The sequence below is a fragment of the Manis javanica genome, chromosome 15 (assembly GCF_040802235.1).
Source record: "Manis javanica isolate MJ-LG chromosome 15, MJ_LKY, whole genome shotgun sequence".
NCBI classification, from domain to species: Eukaryota; Metazoa; Chordata; class Mammalia; order Pholidota; family Manidae; genus Manis; species Manis javanica.
The window spans coordinates 31362586-31384653 of record NC_133170.1 but is presented as its reverse complement, the minus strand read 5'-3'; the positions used below and the strand labels follow the sequence as shown (position 1 = coordinate 31384653).

General features: G+C 35.4%; 1 protein-coding gene across 13 annotated transcripts in view; it reads right to left on the bottom strand.

The window, feature by feature from the left end:
• Nucleotides 1-22068, bottom strand: part of ERC1 (ELKS/RAB6-interacting/CAST family member 1) — a 724558-nt gene that overhangs the window by 90756 nt on the left and 611734 nt on the right. For 11 of the 13 annotated variants that reach the window (XM_073222497.1, XM_073222500.1, XM_073222503.1 and 8 more), the window contains one exon: nucleotides 7450-7548. In XM_073222497.1, the coding sequence (XP_073078598.1) occupies nucleotides 7450-7548 (99 nt within the window). Of the gene's footprint in view, nucleotides 1-5909; nucleotides 5977-7449; nucleotides 7549-22068 lie in introns of all 13 variants that reach the window. The other 2 variants (XM_073222506.1, XM_073222507.1) reach the window with 1 other exon arrangement.

Below are 22068 nucleotides of genomic sequence, written 5' to 3'. Positions count from 1 at the left end.
CTTCTAGGAGACTTCATCACTCCACTCACATTTAAGGACAGATCAACCAGACAGAAGATAAGTAAGGAGACAGAGGCACTGAACAACACAACAGAACAGATGGACCTCACAGACATCTACAGAACTCTACACCCAAAAGCAACAGAATACACATTCTTCTCAAGTGCACATGGAACATTTTCAATAATAGATCATACACTAGGCCACAAAAAGAGCCTCAGTAAACTAAAAAAGACTGAAATTGTACCAGCCAGTTTCTCAGACCATAAAGGTATGAAACTAGAAATAAATTATGCAAAGAAAATGAAAAATCCCACAAACACATGGAGGCTTCACAACATGCTCCTAAATAACCAATGGATCAATGACCAAATAAAAACAGAGATCAAGCAATATATGGAGACAAATGACAACAATAATCCAACACCACAAAATCTGTGGGACGCAGCCAAGGCTGTGCTAAGAGGAAAGTATATTGCAATACAGGCCTACCTCAAGAAAGAAAAACAATCCCATATAAGCAGTCTAAACTCACAATTAATGAAACTAGAAAAAGAAGAACAAACGAGGCCCAAAGTCAGTAGAAGGAGGGACATAATAAACATTAGAGCTTACATAAATAAAATTGAGAAGAATAAAACAATAGAAAGAATCAATGAAAGCAAGAGCTGGTTCTTCAAGAAAATAAACAAAATAGATAACCCCCTAGCCAGACTTATCAAGAAAAAAAGACAGTCTACACACATAAACAGAATCAGATATGAGAAAGGAAAAATCACTACGGATACCACAGAAATACAAAGAATTATTAGAGAATACTATGAAAACCTAAATGCTAACAAGCTGGAAAATCTAGAAGAAATGGACAACTTTCTGGAAAAATACAACCTTCTAAGGCTGACCAAGGAAGAAACAGAAAATCTGAACAGACCAATTACCAGCAATGAAATTGAACTGGTAATCAAAAACCTACCTAAGAACAAAAACCCCTGGACCTCATGGCTTCACTGTTGAATTTTATCAAACATTTAGTAAAGACCTAACACCCATTCTCCTTAAAGTTTTCCAAAAAATAGAAGAGGAGGGAATACTTCCAAACTCATTCTATGTGGCCAGCATCACTCTAATACCAAAACCAGGCAAAGGCATCACGAGAAAAGAAAATTACAGACCAATATCCCTGATGAACATAGATGCGAAAATACACAACAAAATATTAGCAAACTGAATTAAAAAATACATAAAAAAGATCATCCATCATGATCAAGTAGAATTTATTCTGGGGATGCAGGAATGGTACAACTTTCGAAAATCCATCAATATCATCCACCACATCAACAAAAAGAAGGACAAAAACCACATAATCATTTCCATAGATGCTGAAAAACCATTTGACAAAGTTCAACACCCATTCATGATAAAAACTAAACAAAAAGGGTATAAAGGACAAGTACCTCAACATAGTAAAGGCCATATAAGACAAACCCACAGACAATCTCATACTTAACAGCGAGAAGCTGAAAGCTTTTACTTTAAGATCAGAAACAAGACAAGGATGTCCACTCTCCCCACTTCTATTCAACATAGTTCTGGAGGTCCTAGCCATGGCAATCAGACAAAACAAAGAAATAAAAAGCATCCAGATTGGCACGTAAGAAGTTAAACTGTCCCTGTTTGCTGATGACATGATATTGTACATAAAAAACCCCTAAAGAATCCACTCCAAAACTACTAGATCTAATATCTGAATTCAGCAAAGTTGCAGGATACAAAATTAATACACAGAAATCTGTGGCATTCCTATACACTAACAATGAACTAGCAGAGAGGGAAATCAGGAAAACAATTCCATTCACAACTGCATCAAAAAGAATAAAATACCTAGGAATAAACCTAACCAAGGAAGTGAAAGACTATACTCTGAAAACTACAAGACCCTCATGAGAGAAATTAAAGAAGATACCAATAAATGGAAACACATCCTGTGCTCATGGATAGGAAGAATTAATATTGTCAAAACGGCCATCCTACCTAAAGCAATTTATAGATTCAATGCAATTCCCATCAAAATACCAACAGCATTCTTCAATGAACTAGAGAAAATCATCCTGAAAATCATATGGAACCACAAAAGACCTCGAATAGCCAAAGCAATCATGAGAAGGAAGAATAAAGCAGGGGGAATTATGCTCCCCAACTTCAAGCTCTACTACAAAGTCACAGTAATCAAGACAGTTTGGTACTGGCACAAGAACAGACCCATAGGCCAATGGAACAGACTAGAGAGCCCTGATATAAACCCAACCACATATGGTCAATTAATACATGATAAAGGAGCCATAGACATACAATGGGGAAATGACTGTGTCTTCAACAGCTGGTGTTTTGCAAAACTGGACAGCTACATGCAAGAGAATGAAACTGGATTACTGTTTAACCGCATACACAAAAGTAAACTTGAAATGGATTAAAGACTTGAATGTAAGTCCTGAAACCATAAAACTCTTAGAAGACAACATAGGTAAAGACCTCCTGAATATAAGCATGAGCAACTTCTTCCTGAACCCATCTGCTCGAGAAAGGGAAACAAAAGTAAAAATGAACTCATGGGACTACATCAAACTAAAAAGCTTCTGTACGGCAAAGGACAACATCAACAGAACAAAAAGTCATCCTACAGTATGGGAGAATATATTTGTAAATGACATATCCGACAAAGGGTTAATATCCAAAATATATAAAGAACTTACACGCATCAACATCCAAAAAGCAATTAACCCAATTAACAAATGGGCAGAGGATATGAAGAGACAGTTCTCCAAAGAAGAAATTCAGATGGCCAACAGACACATGAAAAGATGCTCATCATCACTAATCATCAGGGAAATGCAAAATCAAAACCACAATGAGGTATCACCTCACACCAGTAAGGATGGCCAGCATCGAAAAGACTAAGAACAACAAATGCTGGTGAGGATGTGGAGAAAGGGGAACCCTCCTACACTGCTGGTAGGAATGTACGCTGGTTCAACCATTGTGGAAAGCAATATGGAGGTTCCTCAAAAAACTAAAAATAGAAATACCATTTGACCCTGGAATCCCACTCCTTGGAATTTACCCAAAGAATGCAACTTCTCAGATTCAAAAAGACATATGCATCCCTATGTTTATCACAGCACTTTTTACAATAGCCAAGATCTGGAAGCAACCTAAGTGTCCATCAGTAGATGAATGGGTAAAGAAGATGTGGTACATATACACAATGGAATACTATTCAGCCATAAGAAAGAAACAAATCCTACCATTTGCAACAACATGGATGGAGCTGGAGGACATTATGATCAGTGAAAGAATCCAGGTGGAGAAAGACAAATGCCAAATGATTTCCCTCATTTGTGGAGTATAACAATGAAGCAAAACTGAAGGAACAAAATGGCAGCAGACTCAGAGACCCCAGGAATGAACTAGTGGTTACCAAAGGGGAGTGGTGTGGGAGGGCGGGTGGGGAGGGAGGGAGAGGGGCATTGAGGGGTATTATGTTTAGTACACATGGTGTGGGGTATCATGGGGAGAACTGTGTATCACAGAGAAGGCATATAGTGGATCTGTGGCCTCTTACTACACTGATGGACAGTGACTGCATTGGGGTATGGGTGGGGTCTTGATAATATGGGTAAATGTAGTAACCACATTGTTTTTTCATGTGAAACCTTCATAAGAGTGCATATCAATCATACCTTAATAAAGAAAATAAAAAATAGAAAAAAATAACAACAAAAAATGAAACTGAAGTAGAGACTGACTGACTAACTTGTGGAAAGTGACAAGCTAACAAGGTGGTGTTAGGAACCACAGGCATTCTGCTCCAAAGCCTAAACTCCTAACCATTACGCTCTACCACTTCTTATGAAATGGAGTAGATCCCTCTCAGCACTGTACTTCCATGATTCTCTTCCTATCTGAGTACTGATTACATCTAGTAAGGTTCATACTTTGCTGATCTATATGGTGTTTTATGAAATGTTTCAGATACATTTTTAAGTTTGATAGGATAAATCATCAATTTCAAAAGTTTGAAATTTTAAGAAAATCTGTCCCCTGAAGAATTAGCAGGGAAACAAGTGAAGGAAACTGGTAAGCAAGTCAAGACCTCTGCAATGTTTTAGGGCCATTCATGCATTTCTTTAGGTAAAACCTATATGACATAATGGTATTTACAGCATATTTTAGAAAATTTCTGATATCTTCTCATAGAAACTTCAGGTAATTGCAACTGTACTGTGGTAAACCAATGGCTGTTATTGTTAATGCAGCAAGCTCAACAGAGCAACTGAAAAAATACACAAAATCAGTAGCATTTGAACTTTTGCTAGGAGGTATTCTACTACAGGAGAAGAGGAAGGAAAACAGAGACTTCAGGAACAAGTCTGTATGAAGGTATGTTTACTTTTCAGTCTTCTGGCGAAGTTATCTAGGGCCTTGTTTCCTATAGCACTAACACGTTTTCTCTGACTGGCGAGAAGAAAGGTATACAGCTGAAACACAATCCTGTTCTCAAATGTGGGGAAGGCGCTTCCTGCTAAGGCACACCAACGTTATGCTCTGCAGAAACGGACGAGGCAGATTCATTTAGGAGGAGCACACTGGCGAACCACACTCAGCTACTGTATGGCCCCCATACGCTTCATGATGACAAATAACTACCCTTTTGGGATGTAGTGGAGATAAAGAGAATTAGCACACTAATTTCCTCAGCTTTAGCTTGGTCTGGCATGCAGCATTCTAACCCAAAGAGCTTTTTGGTTAACTTTGTGCATTTCACCTTTCACACCCTAAGGATAAAGTCATTCGGAAAGCTTCCCATCTTTACGGTACAAGCCCCTCTCCGCAACTTACCTCATCATTCTTCTTGGCGCTGTTTGCTAGTGAAAGGTCTACACGTGTCCTCATCATTTTAAGAAATATAACACCAAGACACGGACATTTCAGGGAGAACTGACTCCAAAAGAGTGAGCTCACCAGTAAGCATGGTCAGTGAACTGGGGGAGTGCAAGGCCATCAATATGTGTGAACTTATTAATCATAATTATTATTTTTTCTAAGAAAAGTTCCTTAGTCAAACCTCTAGGGCATTAGATCAAAGGGTGATACTGCCGCAGCTGGCCTATATTTTCCAGCCAATTGGCCTGGGAAGGAGAATCTAGACAGTGTCCTGGCAACTGTTCAACACAGCAGCAATCCAGGGAAGAGAGGAAAAAGAATTCTTTAGACTGACTTTTAAAAAATTCTTTTTCAACTTCTTTATTTCTCCTTATTTTTAAGGACAGTTTGAGAGTAATGTCAAATCCCTAGGGGATGTCCTAGAGCGGATAGGATTTCTGTAAGAATTATTGACCCTGAGAATTCAGAACATCTTTTATAGATAAAAACAAAATGCTTTAGTTCACAGTACAGTTTTACTTAAAAACTATATAATTATCATAAAAAATATACATCCCAAACCTACTGGCAGAAAATTTGATCAATTTTCTGTTTCCAGTTTGATAAAAGTCCCTCACTGTAAACTTTACCAGGACACTGTACAAAAATCACACCAGATTGGTAATTTATTAATAAAGTCACACAGGAGAAATTTAGTTCATGCCCTGGAAGTTCTTCCAAAAATGTATAAAAAGAAATTATAAAAGTGACTATTAACACACAACAGGGAAAAGAAGTCACAAAACCCAAACCCCACTATGTCAGAAGCATAGCAATACACACAGGAATCATGTGAAAATGAGAAAACAGCAAACAAAACGATTTCAATGAATTACAGAGAAAAAAGGAGTGAGAATGATTGTGTTAAAACAAACAAACAAACAAACAAACAGAAAACATTTCTATAGTTAAGGAAAGCTGTTTCTCACCGTTCTGAACAAAATGGCTGAGCTAAGAGCATCTGATTGGCTATGCCCATATACCCTCCTCCTCATCCTATGGGAGGGAGATGACAAAGGAACAATGCCCCAGAGCAGCATGGGAATGAAAAAGAGCTGGTTAGTATTTGAAAAAAAGACATAAGCATAATGTAGTAGAAGAAAATGGTCTCTAATTTCTTGACTTTTTAAATATTAGATTTTAATTCCTCACACTACCAAAATTAGTAATTAGTTTGTCACTGCACTTCTATGCTTCCTCCTTTTTAAGATGCTGTCTCTATCCCAGGGCTGAATTTGGGTAAAATTATCAAGTTGGAGGCTTTTCTTATTTTTTGCCTTTTCTTTAAACTTTCTCCATTTCTGTTTGCTTCCTACTAGTCCCAGGCACCCAATTCCTTGTATTTATTATCAAAAACTTTCTCAAGGAAAGGATCTAATATTTATTTGATACACACTAGAAAAATTTATTTCCAGGTATCAAGAAGAAAGCAGAGAAAGACAAGCTATTTCTTGGCAGGGGAAGACCACTGACATCAGGAAGCCACTCTCCACTTTGCCAACACTGAAGACTGGTAACTGTTTTCCTTCTAAAATATAAGACTTGCCTCAACTGGCTTAGAAAATGTCACTATACCATGACTATACCTTCTGAATGTTAGAAAAAACTTGACATTTGGATATTATTGCTTCTTTCACTTGCAATGTTTCTTCTAAGACAATGCCCTGGCTATCACTTAAGAGGAGATGGGGGAGTTCCCCTGGACTCTTTAGTCATACGGATGTAATTACTTAACCATTATTATTATTATTATTTTCCCCTCAGCTATATATTTGAAGACTGAGTGTGATGGAGATGCTGAAATCTGATTTTTGGCAATGGGATATGAGGTCATTTGTTTGCTACTCTCCCCCATCCATCATTTTCAAGATCTGGGGAGCGTTCCCTTCTTAGAAAAACTGGAGTTGAATACAGTCCCCTTCAGACTCATCAATGACTCTTTTGCATTAATGAGAAGTTGAAGGGAACAATTTTCCTTGACAATGACATAAGCTTGGGAGATCTACTAAGCAAAGGGAGTGAAGAAACTACATTTCAATCTTCATGTTTAAGAGGTGATGAGCAGAGATTTAAAATTTTTCAATTAAACAATAGTTACCCCTACACTGAGTTGTGCCTCACTGAGCTCACAAGAGTCCTGCTTTTTAAAATAATGCATTATTTCTTTAATAAGAAAAGCAGGACAGTTAGAATTGGTAGATATCTCTGAGAAGATTAAATTTTCTCAACCCAATTCAAGGATTCTTTATTGTCCTCAAATCTTTTGAGTATTTCCTCTTAATACATTCAGAATACATTACTTTTCCATACAGAAACTGAAACTGTGTTTTTTAAAAAAAAGAGTGAAGGAATTTTCAAAAACTGATTTTTTTTAACTAACTTATACTCCCAAATTTGTAACATGCTAGTCCAATATACAGAAAAATGAAAGCATACTGGTTTTTCTAAAACACTCAAGAGCAGTCTTACCTGGTCTGGGGAGGGTTTATGATTGGTCTGACTGGAATGGGAGGATTTGAAGTGGTCATCCTCATAGTTGTCGGCCATTAGCTTCATTCGATTTTGTGTCTAAGAGGAAATGATTGATACAGTTAAATTCGGGTAAAATTTCTGTAATACACTGTAAAGTAATATATACCTTGAGAATGTTTTAGAAAGGATAAAACCAATCCTGTCTGAAATAAAATAGAATTATGGAAGATACTGGGGAAAAAGAAGTTGAGGCACTGCAACAGACTGAACCATGTCCCCCTAAACTCATATTGGAGCCCTAATTCCCAGTAGGACTGTATCTCAAGATGGAGTCTTTAGGAGCTAATTACAATTAAATGAGGTTATAAGGGTGGGGTCCTAACCTAGTACGACTGTGGACTTTTGAGGAAGAGAGAGATCATGCTTTCTCTCTGTCATGTGAGGACACAGTAAGAAGGCACCTTTTGCAAGCCAGGAAGACAGCTTTCACCAGGAAATGAATCAGCTAGCACCTTGGTCTGGACTTCCCAGCCTCCAGAATTGTGAAAAAATGAGTTTCTACTGTTCAGGCCATCCAGTCTATGGTATTTTGTTTAGGCAGTCTGAGCAAACTAAGACCAGCACCTCCAGCAGAGCAAGAATTTTAAGGGAAATGAATAATCTTCCCAAAGTAAGCATTTTATGCAGTGCCTTATTTTTTTTAAAGTAATGGCTGGATTATACTGTACATAGGAGGGCTCTGCAGCTCTATTTTTTCACTTCCTGAGATATAGGACCCATTCTCCATGATACTGTAAGAGCTACTCATCCTTTTTAACAACCATTCCATTTTTTTCTGGATGTTATATAACATACAGACTATAAACTGTGGAAAAAAGTTATCATTATCTATAAATGAAATGATTAAATACCTAGAAAATCCAAGAGAATCAACTGAAAAACTATTAATTGAAAAACTAAATGAGAAACTATTAATTGAAAAATGTATAAAGAAGCTTAGTATGGTGATCAGACAGAAGCTACGTATGTAAAATTCAGCAGCTTTTCTTTATACCATCAATAAACAATCCATGTTTTGAAAATAAGTCAGATTCTGAAATCCTTCCCTCAACCATTAGGAGAGGCTTATTCCATTGCCGTTTCTCCATGTTTGCCAAAAAGAAGGTCTATATTGGTGATTCTGTGTGATTGGTTAACTTATGCCCTGAATAAATGAATTGTGTATAGTATATATAATTTATTTACAAAATGTTGACATTAAAATTAAATATTTTAGAGAAATCACTTTGTAGAGGAAACAATTCATCAAATGCAACAGTATTCACTGAACTAACAGAATACTGTTAAAACCTTGTTTTTAAACCTTTAAAGATAAACTTGTAAAAATGTTCACTGTAGATAATCTGAAAAATAAATATAAAAAAAGAAAAAGAAAAATCACCTGTCCATCTCTAATCAAGTGATAATCATTATTAGATTTAGATGTATCCATTCAGCCTCTTCATTATGAACGTAAAAAGTGCCATGCTCTTCTGACTTTTTCTTTATTTCTATTACCATATTGTATTTAAAAATTATTGTATCTTATATTTTGCTCTCTGGTAGGACATGCGCTTCCCCTTCACCAATTCTGCTTTGTCAAAATTTGATTGAGTATCTGCAACACCTTTTCTTTTTAGATGAATTAAAATTTTTGTCTAGTTCCATAAAAAACTTTATAGAGATTTTTTCCTTAGAATTTTTTCATGTAATGATACCTGATCAAGGGCTTTTGAGCCAAACTGCATGGCTTTGATTTCTAGTTGTGCCCCTAACCAGTTATTTAAACTTGAAGAAGCTACTTAAAATGTTCTGAGCCTCAGTTTCCTGACTGTTAAAATGAGAATAACAATACTTTCTCCCCATAAGACTCTTGTTAGGATTAACTGAATTAATAGTTAATACAAGTATTTAGCAAGGTGTATGGCATAAAATCAACACCCACTAAATTTTAGCTGTCACCAGCATTATGAACTTTTTTCCATGTCATTAAACAGTATTCTAAATTCTAATTTTAACTGGCTGCATAGAGTCAGTTGAAGAGATGTTCAATGAGTCCCATATTGTTGGGCATTGAGGATCTTTACATTTTCACCTAATATATGCACATTTCTAAGCCAGTTCCTCCTTCCAGCATATATAATAATAGCAAAAAAAATACTTATCCAAAAATTGTCTGTAACATCAAATTTCTCTGAGATGAGTTACAGTGACCTTGAAAATATGTACAGTAATCTTTCTTATATCGTGTGGCATTGCATGACAAATCAAAGTCTGCACAGAAGCTCTTGGCAAAGGGGTAAAGAGAGAGGACAGGGCAAAGAGGTGAACCCAGAAAGTGAGCAAAGCATCTGCTCTATTCATTTGGTTAAGAAACCTTCTATGTCAACTTTAACAGGAATGTGCAGCTTAAGTACACTTGGCTAGGTATTTCCATAGAACATGACACACTTAATCTTTAATACCTGATACACAGGGTAAATTAAAGCTTAAAAAAGAAGTACTAATAAAGCACACACAAATCCACTTTCAAGGCAGAATGCATTGCAACTATTCTTAGGAATGAGTATGGAAGCCAAAGGACCTGATCAGAGTGGACACATAAGTCCAAAGATTATTTGATCCATGTAAAGGAATGAAGAAATAGCTGTAAGAACTTAAATCTCTATTTCTAAAAGACATGAAGATTATCAAACTTCAGTGCTCCTAGATCTAGCATCCAGAAATTTGGTGTGAAGTCTGTTGCCTGCATAGTCATGGGGTTGAGCACTAAATTCCTGACAGCTGATATAGCATTAGATAAGATATAGATTATAGAAATGACTCTGCTCTTAAGCTCTCATACTACATTTTTCTTAAGATGAAGCCAACAAGCAAAATGATTAAGTCTTTCATGTTTTACTAACACAAAAGATACTTTATATCCAAATATTTTCCCTCTTGAACCATGCCATGTGTATGTGCAGACAGCTGAAGTCCCTTGGTCCCAGTGAAATAAAGAGTAAGATTATAGGAAGAAAAAAAAAAAAAAAGAAAGGAAGAAACTTGGTGAAATAAACTTCCTTAGCTGTAAATGCTTATCTATGCATATAGGTATACAACCCATCCCAGAGAAGTAGTTTACTATTTATCCTGGTAATCTTTTCTTTTAAGACTAAGATGTCAAGGCCCAAACAAGGCATTACAGAAATTATATTTCACAGAAAAATATTTAGTTAACTTAAAAAACAGTGTATGTTAGTTATCTGAACCCAGATACTACAAGAAAATGTTTGAATTCTGATCAGTTATCTGGTTCTTCACTAATCTTTGCTTTTCATTTGTGATGATGCTATTAAACCTACCTAAATAAGTTTTAGAAATAATAATACTTATAAATGTTCTGGGATATTTTAGAAAATATATCATAAAGAAATCTTAACCTTACTAATTCCAATCATAATTGTTTTTAAGAAAGTATTACAATTATTTCTGCACATGTTATTAAACTCTGGAAGTAATTTTATTATAGTGAATCTAATTAAACCTTAATTTGTTACATTGGTATTTGATATACAAAATGAGAAAAGCATAATCTCTGTCAACTCTAATAGGTGGATCAGGTTCAATGTTGTTTATAAATTTAACAAAATCTCAAACACATGGAGGCCAAACAACATGTTTCTGAATAATCAATGGATCACTGAACACATATAAACAGAAAACAAGCAATACATGGAGACAAATGAAAACAAAAATACAATAGTCAAAAATTTGTGGGATGCTGCAAAAGTGGTTCTAAGAGAAGTACACGGCAATACAGGCTGACCTCAAGAAACAAGAACAATCCCAAATAAACATCTATACTCACAATTAAACTGGGAAATGAATAACTAATTAAACCCAAAGTTAGTAGAATGAGGCACATAATAAAGATCAGAGCAGAAATAAATAAAATGGAGAAGAATAAAACAAAAGAAAAAAGTAAACAAAACTAACAGCTGGTTCTCTGAGAATAGAAATAAAACAGACAACCCCCTAGCCAGACTTATTGAGAAAAAGAGAGGACACAAATAAACAAAATCAGAATTAAAAAGGAATAGTCTGAAAAGAAAGCATTATTAGAGAATTCTATGAGAAATTATATGCCAATAAACTGGACAACCTAGAAGAAATGGGAAAATTCCTAGAAAAGTACCACCTTCCAATACTGACCCAGGAAGAAGCAGAAAATCTGAACAGACCAATTATTAGTAACAAAATTGAACTGGTTATCAAAAAACTCTCAACAAACAAAAGTCCAGTACCAGATGGCTTCACAGATGAATTCTACCAAAAATTTAAAGAGAAGCTAATATCCATCAATCTTAAAGTATTTCAAAAAGTAGAAGAGGAGGGAATACTTCTACACTCATTCTATGAGGCCAGCATCACTCTTAATACCAACACTAGACAAAAACAATACAAAAATAGAAAATTACAGACTAACGTCCCTGACGAACACAGGTACAAAAATCTTTAAAAAAAATTAGTAAATCAAATTAAAAAAATCTATCAAAAGGATCGTCCATCATGACCAAGTGGGATTTATTCCAGGGGTGCAAGGATGGTACAATAGTTGCAAATCAATCAATGTTATACACCACCTTAACAAAAAGGATAAAAACCATTTGATCATCTCAATACATGCTGTAAAAGCCTAAGACAAAATTCAACATCCATTCATGATAAAAACTCTCAACAAAATGCATATAGAGGGTACATACCTCAACATAACCCACAGTCAACATCATACTTAATAGTGAAAGGCTTAAAGCTTTTCCTCTAAGATCGGGAACCTGACGAGGCTGTCCACTCTCACCACTTTTATTCAACATAGAACTGGGGGTCCTAACCACAGCAATTACACAACAAAGAGATGAAAGGCATCCAAATTGGTAAGGAAGAGAAGTTAAACTGTCAGTATTTGCAGAAAACATTTTATATGTTGAAAACCCTAAAGACTCCACCAAAAAACTATTAGAATACTGAATTCAGCAAAGTTGCAGGATACAAAGTTAATACACAGAAATCTGTTACATTCCTATATACTAACAATAAACTAACAGAAAGACAAATCAGGAAAATAACTCCATTTCCAATTGCAGCACAAAAAATAAAATACCTAGGAATAAACCTAACCAAGGAGGTAAAAGACCTATACTCTGAAAACTGTAAGACACTCATATAAGATAAATTAAAGAAGACACCAAGAAATGGAAATTCTATCCCAACCTCATAGATAGGAATAATTAACATTGTCAAAATGGCTATCCATCTAAAGCAATCTACAGATTCAATGCAATCCCTATCAAAATACAAATGGCATTTTTCAATGAACTAGAAGAAATAGTTCTAAAATTCATATGGAACCACAAAAGACCCCAAATAGCCAAAGAAATTCTGAGAAAGAAGAACAAAGCTAGGGGCATTATGCTTCCTGACTTCAAGCTACACTACAAAGCTTTGGTAATCAAAACAGTATGGTACTGGCACAAGAACAGTCCTGTAGATCAATGGAACAGAAGAGAGTGCACAGATATAAACCCATGGTCAATTAATATACAATAAAGGAGACATGAATATACAATGGGGAAAAGACAGTCTCTTCAATAACTGGTGTTGGGAAAACTGGACAGCTACATGCAAGAGAATGACACTGTTTACTATCTAACTCCATAAACAAAAGCAAACTCAAAATGAATTAAAGACCTAAACATAAAACATGAAATCATAAAACTCTTAGAAGAAAACATAGGCAAAAATCTCTTGAACATAAGCATGAGCAGTTTTTCCAATCACAACTCCTCAGACAAGGGAAACAAAATAAAAAATAAACAAGTGGGAATACATCCAACTAAAAAACTCTGTACAGCAAAGGATACCATCAGCAGAACAAAATGGCAACCTACAGTATGGGAGAATATATTCATGAAGAATTTATCCGATAAGGGATTAACATCCAAAATATATAAAGAACACATATGCCTCAACACCAAAAAACAAATAAACCAATTAAAAAATGGGTGGAGGACTTGAACAGACATTTTTCCAAAGAAGAAATACAGATGGCCAACAGGCACATGAAAAGACACTCCACATCACTAGTCATCAGGGAAATGCAAATCAAAACTCCAACAAAATATCACCTCACACCAGTTAGGATGGTCACTATTCAAAAGACAAGTAGTAACAAATGTTGGTGAAGATGTGGAGAAAACGGAGCCATCCTACAATGCTGGTGGGAATGTCAACTGGTGCAGACACTGTGGAAAGTAGTATGGAGGTTCCTCAAAAAAACTAAAAATAGAAATACCATTCGATCCAGTATTCCCACTTCTAGGAATTAACCTGAAGAAAACAAAATCCCTGATCAGAAAGATATGCACCCCTATGTTTATCACATCATTATTTACAATAGCCAAGTTATGGAAGCAACGAAGTGTCCATCAATAGATGAATGGATGAAGAAGATTTGGTATATATATGCAATGGAATATTATTCAGCCATTAAAAAAAAAAGGAAATCTACCATTTGCAACAACATGGATGGACCCTAGAGGGCATTATACTCAGTGAAATAAGCCAGGAGGAGAAAGACAAGTATATGATTCGACTTACCTGTGCAATATGAAAACAAAACAAAATGAACAAAATAGCAGTAGACTCAGAGACACTGGTAAACAACTGGTGGTTACCATGGAGGGAAGGGTTGGGGTGGGTGGGTGGCTCAGGACAGTGAGGGGGCAAAGGCGCACATAAATTCTCAGTCATAAATTGGTCATGGGGATGGTAGTAGAGCATGGAGAATATACCCAATGATTCTGTAACATCTATGTTGACAGATATTAACCACACTAGTGGGGATGAGGATTCAATAACATGGGAAACTGTTGAACCACTGTGTTGTATAACTGAAACAAATATAAGTCTGTATATCAACTATACTTCAATAAAAAAATATATTAGTTTCCAATTTAATTAAAAGAGGTTAGGGTTACTGAATTGATGTTAATTTTAAGACTTAACATCAAGATATCTGTGAGGTAAATCTCTGTGCTTTTTTTCTGTAAATATATTTAGATGTCTGTGAAAAAAATTAATGAAATATTAACAAATTTTAAACTTCATTTCATGAAATAATATAAATTGGTCATTAATTATTCTTCAGCTGGTCTACATGTCTGTCTTCTTATACATGCTTAACAGAAGACTATCCTTCTAGCTGGGAAAGTTCCTTTTCTATTGCTTGAACAGCTTTGGGGAAAATGAGGCAGTGTGGTAGTAAGAGACAGGAACAAGATTTCAAGAAATGACTTAATTGAGCCCCAAAGCTGCCAGTCAGGTTACCTTTACATTCTATTTTCCTTTTTCTCAACTGGACTGTGAAATATATAATAGAAAAGTGCATCTAGTAAATAATTTTATTTTGATTTTTAAATAAATCACTTTGGTAATTTAATCTGACCATAATTAGTATTTTTAGTTTATTTATGAAGTCTTGAAACTTATTACCTTGCAAATGCTTTCTATTCAGCACCAAGAAAAAAGGAGCCATGAACCTCTGTTGCAGCAATCCAAAAGCTGTCCAATTCTTCTCATTTCCACATTTTTAAAAAGAAGCTTGATTATTGCTATTTTGAGTACTTTTGTACATTCATATGGTATGAGTTTGTAACAGTAAGGATAAGTACTTCCTACTCCTGACAGCACCTCTACAATAGGCTATCGCAGTTCCAGTTTCTCTTGTATATTCCAAAAAGATTTCCTGATATTGCATGGTGATATAAGCGTGCACACCTACATGCACACACACACTTTTCCAAACAAATGGGAGCATACTCTGTTTACCGTTCTGCACTATTATTTCCCACTTAAGTACACCTGGAAGAGCCTTACGTATCAGTAAACAAAGAGCTGCTTTATTCTCTTGGCTGATTTTGTTGCACATTTAGATTACATTTACATTACTATTAACATTTTGCTGTTATAAACAATGCTGTAAACAATAAACTTGCACATAAGGTTAACTGACAAATTTGAGTTGTCAAAATTAAGTATCATTCATTATGTCATGTATCACTCTTCCTCCAAATGCCAGCCTTCCCTGAGAGGTGAGAGCCTGTGTTTGGCCATGTGGCTGGAATGGTTAGAAAGTTTAAGTCCCTAAGACACACACCTGGGTTCACAGAAAGGTAAAGAGGAGTGAGAATGGACAAGAACATCCATATGTCCAGTAGACTTTTACTTAATTTAATAAAGAGCAATGAACAATGATGGCATTAAAAAATGTATATGCCTGTCAAGAAAAATCTACTCCTTTTTTGATATGGAAAGGTCAAATATATTCAAATGTTTTTTTCACTCACTTTAGTATTTCTGAGGCTTATATAAATAATGATGTAAGAGTATATTATGTTCTCATTACTGGTAAAGCATCTAAGAATTATAGTTTTGGGCTCTGTTTACTAGCCTAAAAAAGGCTTCTTAATCCTTCAGTAGAGACCTAAAGGGACATCAAATTAAATCCCAGCTAAAAATACTGTACGTGTGACAGAGGAATACAACAGAGGTAGTCTGTGAGGCACCCTATAAATACCAAGTTGCTCTTTCAAACTGCTCCACTATTTCCTTTACCTTATTTCTTCTTATTGGCACAATGAAGAACACCTTTATAATGAAGAATCACATAAAGGGCAGCAAGTGTCAAACACATCACTATGCAGAGGCACTGTGGGCAGCTCGTTCCTTCCCCAGGTAGAGCTCTCCAATTTGTACTTCTTTCCATTAATATTCATTATTCACCAAGTTGCACAATCTAAAAAATCTCAGAACCATTCCTGACTCCTCCTTTCCCACTAACTTCTTCATCCAACAACACCAAATTATTTCCCCATAATTAACTGCACTGCTTTACTACTGTATTACTACTGGTGTACCATTTTACTGCTGTCTAAACTGTTGCCAGTTACCTTCCAACAGAAAATCTGATCCCACACTATCCTGCCTGAGAAGACGATCTACTCACCGGCAGCGGCACTCACTGGCGTCTGACCAGCTCAGCAAACAGCGAGTCAAGGCCCTTCACTCACAGCCACATCTGACCACTCCTGCCTCATTTTCTCAAGGCTTTTTGGTGATACAGTGAGATTATCCTATTCTTCTTTACTCTGAATCTAAATATTAAACTATTCCCCAATTCCTGAGATGAACTATACCTAATACTAGGGTAGTATTTCCACACATTGCTGAATTTGCTGATATTTGGAATTTTTATGTCTATACTTGTAGATGATATTGGCCTATGAATTCTTGTTTTAGCATCAAAGTTATACTAAACTCATGAAGTAAGTCTGGGAACTTTCCTTTTATTGTATTTTTGAACAATTGTTACAATGTAGAAACTATTTGCTGTTTGATCTTTGGTGGAACTAACTCTAAAAACAATGAGCTTTTGTATCTGCTGGTAGGAAGTTTTAAACTGATTTCAATTCGTTGAATTCAAGGACTACTCAGGTTTGGCATGCTACATATTGGCAAACAGTTCCTCCTATTTTCCTAGGTTTTTAGAGGTCTCTTTTGTAACTGTTGATGTGTCTTCAATTCCTCTCCCAAATACTGTTTACTTGTATTTGGCCTCTGTTTCTTGAACAGTCTGTCACTCTGTCCTTCGGTTCCAATTAAGTCACTAAATTCTATTTTGTAAGTCTTCTCTAAGAAGCAGCTTTCAGTTTTGTTAATCCTTATGGTTTGCTTTCTGTTTCATTAATATCTGCTTTTATTTCCTTTCTGTTTTTTGGGGGAAAGGGTTATTCTGTTGTTCTTTTTCTAATCTCTTGAGTGATGCTTAGCTCATTAATTTTTAATCTTCTAATATATACTTTTAAGGGTATAATTTTCTCCACAGAACTCCTTTAGCAGCATCCCACAAATTTTGGTATATAGCATTTTTCACTGTTCTAAGTATTTTACAATTTCTTTTAGGATGTATACTTTGATTCATGATTGTTTAAAAATGAGCTTAAAAATTTCCAAATGTATGAAATTCAGTTGGTATATTTTTATTATTGATTTCTAATTTATTGTATTATATTTGGAGAACTGGGTCATAATAGCATAAATTTTTAAGACATCTGTTGGGCTTGTTCTAAGATTTTGAGTAGGATCACTTTACAAATGTTTTATGTAAGCTTCTAAAGAATGTTCTTTTTCTGATTCTAATTTTCTACATATATCCATAAAGATCACAAATTGAGTCTTTTATATCCTTGTTTTTTCATCTGTTTGATGTAAGTTTCTCAATATGATTATGAACTTGTGAATTTCTCTTTCTAGCCTTATCTTTAGGTGCAGCCAGCTTCAAGTCTGTTGTATTTTTCAGGTGAATTATTTCCTCATAATTATATAAAGAATAGTTTTATAACTAATATTTTTCTGCCTATTTTGTTCAATAATCATAGAGATCTACTTGCTTTCTTTTTGGTTAGTATCTGCTTAGCATATCTTTTTAAAAATTATTTTACTCATTTCCTTTCATCCTGTATCATTTTCTTTTAGACTTTCTCAACAATAGCATATTTATTCATGCAACATAACATTAGGTATCTGACACTGTTCTAGGTGCTGCATAAATGAACAAAGTCCCTGTCTTGTGCAGGTTACATTTTAAATACTGGGGGCACTTAAAAATATGCTAATGGCTGGATTTTGTGTTGTTCTACCTGTTTTCAATAAAATTTAACCTTTCACCTTTAATGTCCTACTGATATATTTAGATTTATTTCTAACTTCTTATATATATATATATACACACATATGTACCTTACATGTATTTTTCCCACCACCCCCCTTTCCTGACTTCTAATGAATGGACCAACAAAATTTTTATTCAAACCATTATTTTGAAGTTTTACATTCTATTACTTTACTGCCTATCCATAATATTTAGCATGTATAGAGGCACGGGGAGGGCTGTACAACACAGAGAAGACAAGTAGTGATTCTACAGCATCTTACTACGCTGATGGACAGTGACTATAATGGGGTTTGTAGGGGGGACTTGGTGAAGGGGGGAGCCTAGTAAACATAATGTTCTTCATGTAATTGTAGATTAATGATGCCAAAATAAAAAAAAATAAAAAATAAAGAAAACATAGGTGTAAATACTCATGACCTTAGTTAGGCAATGATTTCTGAAATGACACCAAAAGAGTACAAGAGGCAAAAGAAAAAGCCAAATAAACTAGACTTCATCAAAATTAAAATACTTTATGCTGCAAACTTTATCATCAAGAAAGTGAAGACAACCCACACAATGGGAGAAAATATTTATAAATCCTACATCTGATACAAGATTTGTATCCAGAATTCTCTCAACTCAATAAGAAAAAAATACAATTAAAAAATGGGTTAAGGATTTGAATGAACATTTCTCTAAAAATCTACAAATGGTCAATATGCACATGAAAAGATGTTCAACACCACTAGTCATTAGGGAGATACAAATCAAAACAATGAGAATAACATATCACATCTACAAGAATGGCTACAATAAAAGTGAAAGACAGTAGCAAGTGTTGGTGAGAATGTGGAGGAATGCTTATATGTTAGTGGAACTGTAAAATGGTATATATTCCTTGGAAAACAGTTTGACAGGTTAAACGCAGTTATCCTATGACCCAGCAATTCCACTCGTAGGTATATTCCCACGATAACTGAAAACGTATTTCCACAAACAAAAAATTGTACATAAATCCTCATGACACTATTATTATACCAAAAAAGGAGAAATAAATCAAATATCCAACAACTTATGATGGATAAATAAAATGTGGTTTATCCATAATGGAATATCATTCAGCCTTAAAAAGAAAGAAAGGCAACAAGCCTCGAAGAAACTTGAAAATACTGTGCTGAGTAAAAGAAGCCACACGGAAGGGGGCACATATTTTATGATTCCATTTATATGAAATGCCCAGCATAAGCAAATTGATCTACATTTCTTCTCTATGATCATCTATGTAGAACTTTCTACCATTTCCCTCCCAATTAAATTATTATTTTCTTCTCAATTTTTAGGAATGCTCTTTACTAGGGGTATTAGCATTTTGTGAAGTCTGACATTTATCTTAATTTTCAGAGCCCATACTCTTAACTACCACACTAGGCTGCATCCATTATTCTTCCCTTATCATCCTTATACTTTATCTCTTTAGTTGTTTTAAAAATCTTTAAAAAATATTGATCCTCTATGGATCAAGTCTTTAGAGAGGTAATCTTCCTGTTAGATCTTCCCATAGTGGACTGATTGTGAGCTCATCTTAAGGGATACTAATTTTTTCAGGAGAATACTGTACCATTTAGGTTGTTGAAGGATTCCACCAGTACTACTGCTCTGCTAGGCTCTAAAGGGGCAGATAAATATGGGATATTTCATGTAGGAACTTCCCACATGGTAGTATAAATTTGTACTCGAAAACCGCAGGAGGTACAGGCTTCAGAATTTTGATATTTTATAGGGGACTCTGGGTTCCTTCCCAGAGCCATGGCAGAGGAAAGCTGCTTTGTCTCTACCAGTGGTAAACGTTTAACAGGATTAGTCTTGCTTTCCCTTGTGTTGCACTCCTGGCTATTCTACCCCATGGGAGTGCTTCAGTTCCAACTCTCCACCTCCCATAACCCTGGGGTCTCACTTCTTTCCCCTGTGGAGGCATAAAGCCCATGCTCCTAGTCATAACTGGGCCATAACTACCCATAACCCCTCGGGGCCACTGCTGCATTAGTTTACACACCACATCTGTGCCTTTCCACCCACTCTTTGTTTTTGACACCTGGAGATTTTCCTTTTTCTCAATGAGCTCAGTCATGCATCACAGATTTGAGAGGTGGTTAAATCTTATCCAGCATCTTCAGGTCTGGAATAAAAGTATTTCGGTGTTATCTGGAACTTCTGTTAGATTCTAATAATCAGTTTATGTACCTTTACCTCCAACAGATGGTTAGTTTATGAGGGCTGGGACAAAGACATCACCTTTGCATCAACTGAGGTCCTAGTAAATTGCCAGCATATATAAGATCCTTAATATATGTGCATTGATTTCAAGAATATATTTTTCATGGTGGTACAAAGGAAAAATAGGTTAGTAGTCCCCACCTTTTCTATCATTTAGGGCTATATTTTATGATTTTCCAGCAATAAGCTTCATGTTTTCAGAGCTTTTACTATCAAATTATCTTTTATTAAATAACATACTTTTCCATTTGTATTAATTAAAAATAGATATAGTTGCCTAAGACAGGATTGCAGGCAATAGATAAGATGCCTACTATAGATTTTTCATGATTATCAAAAATCCAGCAGAACCATAAGTTATCTCAACCAAAAGGAAAGAAAATAGACATTTAAAATAACTAACAGTTTTTGGATTACTGCCTAACTCCATACCCAAAAGTAAACTCAAAATGGATTAATGACCTAAATGTAAGACTCTTGGAAGAAAACAGGCAAAAATCTCCTGAACATAAATATGAGCAATTTTTTCCTTTCACATCTCAGGCAGGGGAAACAAAATAAAAAATGAACAAGTGGGACTACATCAAACTAAAAAGCTTCTGTACAGCAAAGGACAACATCAGCAGAACAAAAAGGCAATCTATGATATGGGAGAATATATTCATAAATGATAGGGGGTTAACATCCAAAATATATAAAGAACTCATATGCCTCAACATCAAAAAAATAAAAACCTAATTAAAAAATGGGCAGAGGACCTGAACGGGTATTTTTCCAAAGAAATACAGATGGCCAACAGGCACATGGAGATGCTCCACATCACTAATCATCAGGGAAACGAAAATCGAAACCACAATGATATCAACTCACACTAGTTAGAATGGCCACCATCCAAAAGGCAAGAAAAAGCAAGTGTTGGTGAGGATGTGGAGAAAAGCAAACCCTCTGACACTGCTGGCTGGGAATGTCAACTGGCATAACCACTGTGGAAAGCAGTATGGAGGTTCCTCAAAAAACTAAAAATAGAAATACCATATGACCCAGTAATTCCACTCCTAGGAATTTACCTGAAGAAAACAAAATCCCTGATCAGAGAGATAAATGTACCCCTATGTTTACTGCTGCTTTATTTACAACAGCCAAAATATGGAAGCAACCTAAGTGCCCATCAACAGATGAATGGATAAAGAAGACTTGATAGATATACACAGTGGAATATTATTTAGCCATAAAAGAGAAAGAAATAATTCCATTTGTGATAACATAGTCAGACCTAAAGGGCATTATGGTGTAAGTGAAATATAAAAACAAATGAACAAATGAACAAAACAGCAATAGATTCATAGACACTTAGAAATGACTGGTGGTTCCCATGGGGGAAGGGTTGAGATGGGTGGGGGATGTGAGTGATGGGGATAAAGGGGCACAAAAATCTCAATCATAATATAAACTGGTCACAGGAATAGAAGTGCAACATGGAGAATATAGTCAATGGTTCTGTAACATCTTCCTATGTTGACAGTAACTGTATTAGTTGGGATGAGGAT